We start from the raw sequence: 11,590 nt of genomic DNA on the forward strand, positions 1-11,590 counted from the left end.
AACTTAGCAGTGGGAAAATTAATGTGCATCTTGGTGGTCTGGATTAATCATGGCCCAAACTGGATCCTGGTGTGGCCTTAAGCAATGCTGGCAGGGATTGTGCATAAAGAGAAAGAGAAAAAAATAGAAAATGGCAAATCTTGAGACATTCATATAGGCACACAAGAGAGTCAAACGTTCCAGTCAAACAATCTGTGTGGGGAGGGGAAGAGGGGTATTATTCAAAGAGTAAAGGAACTGTTGTACTGAGTTAGACTGATGACCAACAATGATAATAACTAGCATTTATATAGTTTAAGGTCTGAAAAAAAACTCTATCTCATTCAATCCTTTCAACAACTCTATGCAAGAGGTGCTATTACTATCCCCATTTAGCAGATGATGAAACAGCCTGAGAGAGGTAAAGTCATATAGCCAGGAGGTATCTGCAGCAAGATTTAAACTTGTCATTTGTTTTTGTTCAGCACTCTACCCATCACCAATTTAACTGCTTAGAAATACCTATACAATAGACCTTTACCTACTGGCACCAGTGCATGCTTCGTATGCAGAGAGTGTATTCCTTGCTAAGTAAAATACTTTAAACATTTTTCTTTAATTTACCTGGTATAAGCCTCATGATATGGCATGTGATTCCAACATATTGAGACTTGGTAAACAAGTCTATGTTCACTCCCACTGTATCTTTGAAGTTTTTATAAACTTTTACGATATCTTTTCTCATTCTCTACCTTCTCATACTAAAGTGTCTTATTCTTTTTTTGATATTGTCATTGTTGTTTTTACCTTGTCTCCATAAAACGGCCTCTCTTCGATCCAATCATTTTTCTAGGCCTTCTCCCAACCCTTATCACCCTCTGTATTATGATTCCAATTTACTGAGTCTCCTTTGGAACTCATCTAAGAAACTAATAATCTCATAATTCTTTCTAACTTTTCTTATATCGGACAGACTAATTCTAATGATAGGGGATGCATTTTGGTCACATACCAGTTCTATATTCTTATTTACTCTTTAGTTCTTACCCATCTCATATGGATGAATGTCATCTGGTCCTGGCACTTCATTGATAACTAGTTCATCAATCACATGTAGACTATCTGATATGCTTACCACTATTTATTCTAATACCTCCTTTTTACTCTTTATCTCTAAACAATAAGGGATACTGGGAATCCTTCTAAGGTCTTCTTTAATAAATACCAAGGCAAATAAATTTATTTTAGTCCATCTGCTATCTCTTTTTCATCTCTGAGAGTAACATGATTTAGGCTTCTGGTCTTCCTGTTAGCACTTAGTTCTCTCCCCACCTCCAATTGCTCTCATGTAGCTGAGGTTCTCACCTTTATGCCACACTAATCTTTAAAGGTCTTTGGGTAGCTGGATGACCATTTGTTATAGTGGAAATTCCTCTTATGTAAAGGTTAGCCTAGATAATCTCTGTGGGTATCTTCTAACTTTCAAATTCTGTGCCTATGCTTATATGGCGACAATCAAATATGGATGAGATTCACCAAGCTGTGGTGATCACAAGAAGTTGGATCAATATTCAGCTGATTATCTAGCCAGTTTTCTTCCTTTGATGAGGACAACAATAGCAAAACCCTTATTGTGGTTGTAATTTCTTGTAAAGTACTCCTAGAATTGTTCATTGGTCTCTCTTGGATCTGATTTGGCTTCCTCTGGGGATTTCCCTATTCTCCTTGTTCAGAAAATAGTGTTTGTGCTTCAGGGGTGCATGTGGGGAATGTCTACACTCTAGGAGCATTACATGTATGTGAGTATGGTGGTCAAGCTTGGAAATGGAGGAGTAGAGAGGGTGGCACAAAAGTGTCCTTGAGAGAGAAAAGCCCTTAGAAAGGGTATGAGCATATATCTCAGGCTGGTGAAGCTCATTTCCTTTCTATTACTCCAAATAGAAGCTATATCAGAAAAGTAAAGGGGAAAATATCGTTTGTTTGAAGACATCCTAATCACATATCACATTTTAACTAAATATCATTATTATCTTTTGACTGAACTGCAATAAATGTGTCTAAGCCTAACTGCTGATTTTATCTTCAGCACAGCACCAGATTTCACTTGCAGACATATCTCCCTTCAGACGGTAAACTCGGGAAACCACCTGTGTTTTCATTCCTCCTCCAACACCTCTGCCCTCCTGCTGTCTCCTACCCCCACCCTGGCCCATCATAACCAGAGCAAGCTTCCTGGTAAAGTCAAAGCCAGTAGACAAATGTTTTTCCAATATGCAGCTGATGTTTCCCTTCTGTTTTATCGGGGGAGTCATTGACAGGACCAGATTTGGTGCAGAAAGAATGGGGAGAATGGGAGAAAAGAAGAAAAACTCTTAGGTTTCCTCTTTTAGCCTGCAAAGTTCTCAATGGGGAAAGATTAAAGAAATGGGAGCAAATTATAAAAGTAGGGTGTGAGGTAGAGTGAGGATTTTCTTCCTAGAGGTAGATTAAGAATTTGACTGAACCCACTGCAGAAATTTAAATTTCTCACCATTGTCCTAAGTAATGTAGCCGTGACCAGGAGAGAAATAAGTTTTGCATTTTGGTTCTGAATGTGTAGTATGGTAGACAAAAGTCTAAAATATCAGCTCAAGTTTCATAAGAAAGGAAGAGGAAAGTCAATGCTTCATGTTTGGAATTCTAAACAGGGATATAGTGTAAGTCTGTTTTTTTTTTAATTGACTTAAAATTTTAAACTTTTTTCCATGGTTACCTGATTCTTGTTGTCTCCCTCACCTTTTCCCTTCCCCCTCCTGGAGCTGACAAGCAATTTCACTGGGAGATATATATAGATATCATATAGTGAGTCTTTGGATTGCCAGTTTCCTCAATTGCCCAGATATGGAACCTAAGAGTAGGGAACTAGTGAGGCCATTCTTTCCTTAAGAGAACCTGAAGAGCAATGGGTCAATGTCATGGGAAATTTTTAGAGAGAGGATACTGGTAGTTGGAAAGGTTTGAGAAATTAGGATAATTTGGTTTAAGAAGGACCAGGCAGGGGCTTTTAACATTTGTTTGTCACACTTTAACAGTGAAGCCTATGGACTCCTCAGAATGCATGAAATAAAATGCAGGGATTACAAAGGAATTCAATTATATTAAAATAAAAATCTATCCCCCCCCCAATTCAATTTTATGGACCTTTTGAGAGCTATCTATGGACCTTTAGGAGTCCATGGACCCCAGGTTTAAAATCTCTGACTTAAGGTGAGACAGAACTATTCTGAGGAGAATGCAGAAGGGATTTGGGACATATGAGATACATTGCAGGGGTGGGGGGATTGTCTAGAGCAATTAAGAATGTAAATAAGTTCTTGGGGTTGGGTATTCTACAACAGGGAAGATTCCAAATTAGGCATTATTAGTGCAGATTCAAAATCTAGTCAGACATCCTGCCTCCCAAGGAAAATGTACCTAAACCATCCCAGACAAAAAAAGGACTAGAAAGGATTTAGAGAGGGAAGATAAGGGACAACAGATAGAGGCAGGACTACTTTGTTTCCAAGGAAGGAAACTCTGCAACCTTTCCTAGTTGCTTCTTCCAGCTCAGGGATTTTTCCAGGGACTGCTTAATGGGATTTCCAGGCAGCAAAGCTGCACAAAGAGGAAATTTTTCTTCAGTTTGATGACTTTACTAGCCTGAGGGGCCAGGGTCTGATTTTCCTGTCTTGCATTTCTGACTAGATGAGTGGCAGATATAACTGGCAAGCTAGCAGCTCTAGAAGCTATACAAAGTAAGTTCTCCATACATATCTGCCCCTCTTGAGTGGGGATCATCAAATGCCCAGATTGAGGGGTGTGGAAGGATATTCATCTGAGTCAGGGCCTATCTGTACAAGAAGTCACTGAATCCAGAGGAAACAGATTTATCTCTTCCTAAGATTGCTGATCCTCTCTTGCTCAATCCTTCCCCTTCCCTCTGCAAATATGTGAGCCAACATGAGAAATGCCAGTGTGGTGTAGTCAGTCAATAAACATTTATTAAGCACTTACTATATATGTATATATATATGATATATGTGTATATATATGTATATGCATATATGTGCTGGTACAGAGTACACCAATGAACTTAGAGTCAGGAAGACCAAGGTTCAAAGCCCACTGAAGACACTTACTAGATGGGAGACCCTGGGCAAGTCAGTGTGACTTAACATCTCTGTTTTTCAATTTGTATCATCTATAAAATGAGATAATTGGACTCGATGACCTCTAAAGTCCATTATAGTTTGAAAATCTAGGACCCACTGGCTACTTTTTCTTATGCTTCATGTTTTTCCAACAATGAATAAGAAGAACCACCAGAGAAGTTAGCATTAAAAGAACTCTTATAGATCACCTCAAGCCCAAGGCCTTCATTTTCCAGATGGGGGATAGGGACCCAAGAATAATAAAGCCTCAGAATGCCTCATACTGCGTAGGTGTGAATAAACATTTATTGAATGAATGAAACTAAATGCAAAGTTAAAGAGTGGAAAAAAAAAACTGTGGCTACCCAGACACCTTCTTTTTGCCAGCTCACAAAGAGCCTTGTTGACATCTGGACATGGGTTATAAACTGGAAGTGAGAAACAAAAATCCTGGGAGAAGTGGTCCTGGCCCCTTTGGTCTTGTTCCTTCCCTACTCAATTGCCTATCCCTGATTCCTACCCCCTTGGGGATGGAAGGGAGCTGGTAAGAATTTTCTTCCTATAGGTAGATTAAGAACCTGACTGATTCAGATGATTGCTGATGCTGAGAAAATGATAATCCAGGGACTGCACTTCTGGTCTCTTCTTTATCCTTAAAGGCCCGATAGGGAGGGAGAGAAGGCTCAGGAATAAACCATATGCCTTCAATTATACTCAGACTTCAGGTTCAAGGCACTATACTAGACAAGTATCTCCAACTGCAAATGAGATCCCTGAGGGCTGATATGGAGGCATACTACCAACATGGCAGAGGAATGAATCAATCCATAGATACCTTAGTTTAGTTCTTGGGGTTCTAAGAGGGGCTAATAGAGATCAGGCTTACAACCAGACCAAATATCTGCATGAATCTCACCTAAGGTCAGTGACCTACATTGCACAGAGCTTTCCTTGGGTGGTGTGGTGTGGTGTAGTGTGTGTGTGTGTGTGTGTGTGTGTGTGTGTGTGTGTGTGTGTGTGTGTGCACATGAGTGCAGAAAGAGGTCATTTGGGCTACCAGATTTCTGAATCCAGTCCTACCACCTACCCATCACCACCCACAACTAACTCCAGTGGCTGTGGAAACCCGGAACCTACAAAGGACAAATAAGAGAATTAAAGAATTAAAAATACACTAACTTCAAAGGCAGGTTAACAGAGCTAAGTGTCTGTTTCTTAAGAACAAAGATTAAGGGAACGAGGAGAAATGGAGTGAACTGATGAAAACAGAAAAAGTATTTCAAAGAGAAAGAATTGTTTTAGGTTGCTTCAAGTGGGTCACTAGGAAAAAAAGGGTGGAATTTAACAAGAGACTGATGTCATATCTTTTAAAAAATGTTCATAACATAGAGACATCTATTAAAAAAAGGTGGAGTGGGTTTCTTTAAGAGAGACAAACAAATGGAGCAATAGACAACATGCTAAATGAAATGAAAGGAGCAGTGACCTAAGAGTCATAGGAACTGAGATCAAATCCCGATTCTACTGCCTTTGTGACCTGGGGTAAGTTACTTAATTCTCTGGACCTCAGTTTCCTCATCTGTAAAATGAAGCTTTTGGACTAGATGACCTCTAAGGACCTTTCCAGTTGTATATCTATGATACCATAACTTTGTGGGACATGGTAGTCATAGGTGATATACTCTCTGGAATCTCTGATTTTTCCTCTTCCTCCCGCTCAAAGTTTTTGAGCTATTCTGAACAAATTGAACAGAAGAATTTAACTTAAGCTACAGCTCTGGAAACATTCTAATGACACAGGTTATCTACTGAGGAAGCCCTTCTAGAGAAAGGGGTTGTAGGCATGACCCCTGGCTTCCTGGTCACCCGAAGCCCCCTGTATCCCCAAAGACTTTGGGACAGAAGGCAGTGTGCTCCTAGGTAGACTTGAACAATGATGGCTTTGTCTGAGGAGAGAGATATTCGAGAGAATGTTGGAGAGGCCAAAGGAAAAAGAAATCTTAAATGATGTATGTGTGTGCGTGTAAGCATGGTGCTTTCCTTCTTTCCTCTAAATGAAAACCATGCTTTTGGTAATCCCATCTACCTCTCAGCCTCCCTCATACATCAGCCCACCGGCAAAACACAGCCCCCATTCTGCTCTGGAATGTGCACTCAGAAACTTAATCTAACTGCTGAGTCCAGGCCAAATCCCCCAATGGCATCAACCCAATGACAGCACCCCTCCACCCCTGTTTTCCCGCCACCCCCACTCTTGCCTGCAAGTTTAGGAGGTATAGTTCCACTCCACTGATTCCCTCTTCTCCATTACAGAGCTCTCCCCCCCTCTCCCCCCACCCTCCCATCCTCCCTTTCTCTCTCTCGGGCTCTCTTCTACCCTTCCAGCCAGGCCTAAACATTTCACTTCTGATTAATGTCTAAATGACAAGCCAATAGTTCTTGGCTTTAAAACAAAACTAGCTCTGCCTTCGCACAAGCCTCTCCTTTTCTCCTTCTGCCTTTTTGAATAGCTCCCAAAACCTCTCTTTTGTCCCCTCCCGCCAATTGCAGATCCCTCCATGCTCCAGTGAAAAGAAATTGCAAGGCATTTTGTTTTTTAAATGATGGTTGTAAATTTGCCTCTCTCAACAGGGATACACCTTAAAGCATAAGGGGTGATTCAAATGAAGGTCTCCCCCCCTTGCCCCCTCACTTCACCTCAAACAAACAACAACCAAAGCAACAATTTAGTAGCCAAAGTGGCCAGATGGATACATATGGGGATTTCTGAAATAAGTATCCCAACAGGATACACATTAACAATTCAGAGGTGAGCTAATCTTTTCTATTTATGAGGGCACCATTCCAACACAGACTCTGATTGGATGAAAGAGGAGGTGCCTCTAAAACAGGGGCTCTTACTCTGGGGCCCTAAACTTGTTTGGGGGGTTTATATTCTGAGATCTGTATTTCAGAATAATTGGTTTCCTTTGTAATTCTATTTTAATGTTGTGTCTTAATGTAATTTTTTTTTAGCATTTAAAGACATTATTCTGAGAAGGGATCCTTAGACCTCAGATCCCCAAAGAGATCTCTGATACAGAAAAAGGCAAGAACTCCAGATCTAAAAGGAATATTCTAGTTGAAAAGTTATCTCTGATCTCAGCTTCACAGGCTATAGATATGAAACTCATCCGTTCCCTGCTATACTCCATTAGTCCTACCTAAGCATGGCTTATTGCCCTCTCTTCACAATCCTAGGTAGTGAGAGGATTCCCTCTGTGCCCTTCTACCTCTTCTAGGGGGACACACACCCAGAGATTTACCTCTAGCATAAGTACTTGGTTACTTCTCATCAGGAGACACAAGCTTATAAACAGAGACATAAACAGAAATGAACTTCTTCCATTTAGGAGCCTCCATCTACCCCCTTGATGAAAATGTATGTGGCTCCTGCTGTGTGTGTGTGTGTGTGTGTGTGTGTGTGTGTGTCCCCCAAGACCCATCTCCCGCTCAGGATCCTTTCTTGACATGAGACAGCAGTGTACACACCCTTCCTTTCTGCAGGGAGAAAGGGCAGGGCGGCCTGACAGTCTTCCAAGAAAGCTGGGATGTAGCCTCAAGCCTCCCTTTTGCATTCCTGTGGAGCACGTTTCAGGGGTTAGTGAGGAGAATGGGGGGGAGGAGCAGTGGGGGGTGGGGAGGCAGGGAGAGATCCTTTAGCTTCCATTCCTCTCCTATCAGCTTCCCCATTTTAAATCCCTTTCTCCGGGTGACTGATGTGTCCTATTGAGAGCACCCAGGAACATGCAGATGGTTTTAAAGCAAAATAGCTTTAATATTTCCAGAAATTAGCATGGCCAACAAAACTGTCTTCATATTAATTTGATTTGTGCCGCGTTTAGCACATGCCAACAGGCACTTAATTGGTGTTTCTTAGACATGACTATGATGAAGATGATGATACGCCCCGAAGCCCAAAGCCGGGCTGTTGTATGAATGACAGGACACCCTTGAAGCCACAAGTTGCCAAGTTTAGCATGGATGAACTTGATACTTTTCTAAGGGAAGAGACTCAAAAGGCCTAACTCTCAAACTGTGGTTTGCCTGTCCTCTTAAGCCTCATAACCAGCAGAAGGGCAAGTCCTTAAACTGTGCTGAATTTTCTGGGGCTAAAACAGTTCTTTGCAACCCTATATCCTCTAGTGGCTACAAAGGAGAATGTCTGTAAAGTGTTTTACAAACTTTCAAGACCTGCACAAATGACTACAGTACTCCTACTCTATCGCCTCCCAGCTCCTCTTTTCCTCTATGCAATAATGTCTCCTGTCCTATTACATTCTTCAGAATCAAATTTGAGGGTTCAAGGTATTCAGCAGGAGCCCCTTCCTTTCTGTTGTTGCTCAGTCATGTCCTCCAACCCTTTGTGACCTCATTTAGGGTTTTCTTGGCAAAGATGCTGGAGTACTTTTCCATTTGCTTCTCCAGCTCATTTTCTAGATGAGGAACTAAGGAAAATAGGGTTAAGTGACTTGCCCAGGGTCACACAGCTAAAAACTTGTCTGAGGCCAGAGCTGAACTCATGAATATGAATCATCCTGACTCCAGACCAATGCTCCATACACTGCACTACCTAGCTTCCCTTTCCCTCCTTTAAGAGAATAAAAGAATTTAGGCAAGTTCTGAAGTTAGAGGAGGCCTGCCCAAACCAGATATGACTCTTGAGACAAATGCACAAGAGCTGGTCAGGGTGGGAGAGAAAGTAGCACTTTCCTGTAAAGTAATAGGTAAGCACTCTCAAGTCATTTCTAGTACTATTAGAAAGTTAAGGAGTTCAGTGAAAAGAAGGAAATCCATTCATAAACAAGGTATGTTTCCAGTAGACTAGAACCCAGGTGCTTATGCTAAGGAGGTATGTCATGGCAATTATACCAGTTCCAATACTGCTACCACTTGCCCTGCCCTTTCCCCCAAAGCACAACTGATATGAATACAAAATGAGGATTTCTGAAGTAAGTCTCCAATAGGATCTACCATTCAAATGGGTCAAAGGTAGAATTAATCCTCTAAAGTCCAAAGAGCAATGATTTCAGAGTTATAGGCCAGCAGAATGGGAAACAAGATAAATATATTGCCTAGGCAGGGTTTTAAAATTGTTACCTTGGGCCATTATTACTAGCCTGGGGAATACTATAAGCCTTCCTGATATGGCTTTTTACAAAATTAAACTTATTACAATGTGTCATAGAGAATGGATTTTTTGCATTAAATATAAATTCGTGTATAAAAAGTTAATATTAAATAAGTCCCTGAGTGTATCATATCCCAAATCAGCTGCTGACTATTCTAGTTAGTTACAATTCTACTGGACATTTGTCTTTTCTTGACTTGGAAAAACCAACTGATGTTGCCTCAGTTACTCAGAGACAAAAGATAGACCAATGGCAGAGGGATAAAGAAAGAATGATGACAGAGGAGGTAATATAGATGGGTGGTACTTACTGGCTAGTGTCACTGTGGCAGGCACGCTGGCTACTGCTCCTGCAGGCATTCTGGCTACACACTGGTAACGACCCACGGTATGGTTGTTGAGAGCAGCAATGACAAGGGTTCCACGAGTGATGAGGATCCCCAGTGCATCATCTGAGCTGTTCAGTTCCTTCCCATTCAGCCTCCATGTGATGTTCACCCATGGTGGTTCCACAACACAGCCTAGAATCACAGGACCCCCATGCTTTTGGACCGTGGAAGTGGGCTGGACAGTCACCTGAGGGACTTCACCTGTGAGAAGAAAAGGAAATTCTGGATGAATCCCATAGAGGGGTCAAAAGTTAAATTCATTATGGACCAATAGTAATAGACTATCTAGTCCTTGAAAAACACTAGAATTCTGTTTATAATAATTCCAAAAACTTTGTGACTGCTGTTCTCCAACCCCAGGAAACAAAAGTGGGAGGACTTTGTATAGAAATTTAAAAAGCTACAAAATTAAATAACATTGTTATTGTTATTATTTTTTGCCACCTTGTATTTTGGGCAAGTCTGATCAGGTTAGTGGAAGCCATGTACCTCTCTGTAAGCCCTTGAAAAAGATTTCCTGTGGAATTCTTGAGATTTGCCTTTTATAGTGCAAGAAAAGTATAAGAATTTCAGCAAGGCAGGGATGTGTTTGGGAGAGGTAACACTTACCCACATTACCAAAGCAGCTGGCTGCAGCCAAGATGAGACAGGTGATGGTGACCGTTGGTCTCTTCCTTCTTGGCATCATTGTCATCCCATGCAGCGCAGTCTGTCACAGAGGGACAGAGGCAAGGTTCCCATAAGCCACCCTAGGTCACTTAAGGAGAAACTGCTAGCTCTCAGGCCTTTGCTAGAGACAAGATTTGGAAAGAAGACAAAAAATACCGTGTCAGGGGCATCTCATCTACAGTGACCCACAGTGACCATCTCTATCCTTCTGCCCTTCTGCTACTACCCCTTCTCTACCACTATCCATCCATACACTGGTCGCTGGCAGTGACTTCTAGACTGGGAAGATTAGGATTAACTGAACAAAGGTTCTGCCCCAAGTTTCCCTAAAGAAAAGCTTCTGTTAACTTGTCACTTGAGCTCAGGTACTTGAGTCCTGGGAGGCAATTTTATAAATTTAATTATGACACACAGGCTATATGTTAAGAGAAGTTAAGAGGGTTCTGTGCTGTACTATATGTTACTCCAAAGGATCATACAAAAGGACCCACCCGATCCACTGGAGAAGGAAATGGTAAACCACTCCAGTATCTTTGCCAAGAAAACTCCATGGACAGCTATAGTGCATGGGGTCACAAAGAGTTGAACATAACTGAACACCTGAACAACAGCAACAACAAAGGATCACATATGAGTGTGAACCAGTAAATAATAATTATGTTAGGAATGTTCCTGAAGTCCTTGGTCCTGTTCTTGCCCATTCCCCCTCACCTCCCCATTATCAACAGTCTCTCAGTAAAAAATAGCATTATTAAGCATATACTCTGTAAGGTTCTACAGTATACACAGGGGAAACAAAAGCAAAAAAAGTAATAGTACCTCTCCTCAAGAAGCCTTCACGCTACTGGGAAGGTAAAACATGTACAGAGACAACAAAAAGGACAAAATAATTTCAGGAGGAAAAAAGCTGGAAAAGCTTCCAAAAGGCAGTGGTATTACATTTGAGCCTGGATAAAATCTAAAAACTCTAAGGGGAGAAAAGAGAAAGGACTCTAGTGAACAATCCTTTCCAAAAAATGCACATTCTTGTAACTTTCTTGTACTAGGAATGAGCTCCACATTTTCTTGACTATCACACTTTTGTTGTTCAGTCATTTTTTCAGTCATGTCTGATTCTTTATGTCCCCATTTGCGTTTTCTTGGCAGAGATGCTGGAGTGGTTTGCCAGTTCCTTCTCTAGCTCATTTTAAAGTTGAGGAAATTGAGGCAAACAG

At 41.3% G+C, this 11,590-nt stretch overlaps 1 protein-coding gene across 1 annotated transcript in view; it reads right to left on the reverse strand.

The window, feature by feature from the left end:
* LOC123239496 (brother of CDO-like) overlaps positions 1–10,401 on the reverse strand; it is a 32,027-nt gene extending 21,626 nt beyond the window's left edge. Inside the window, exons 1-2 of the mRNA XM_044666776.1 lie at positions 10,317–10,401; positions 9,630–9,908 (exon numbers count right to left, since the gene is read on the reverse strand). Coding sequence (XP_044522711.1) covers positions 9,630–9,908; positions 10,317–10,401 — 364 coding nt within the window. The remainder of the gene's footprint in view (positions 1–9,629; positions 9,909–10,316) is intronic.
* Between the last annotated feature and the right edge of the window lie 1,189 nt (positions 10,402–11,590).

Source organism: Gracilinanus agilis, chromosome 3 (genome assembly GCF_016433145.1).
Source record: "Gracilinanus agilis isolate LMUSP501 chromosome 3, AgileGrace, whole genome shotgun sequence".
Classification (NCBI taxonomy): Eukaryota; Metazoa; Chordata; class Mammalia; order Didelphimorphia; family Didelphidae; genus Gracilinanus; species Gracilinanus agilis.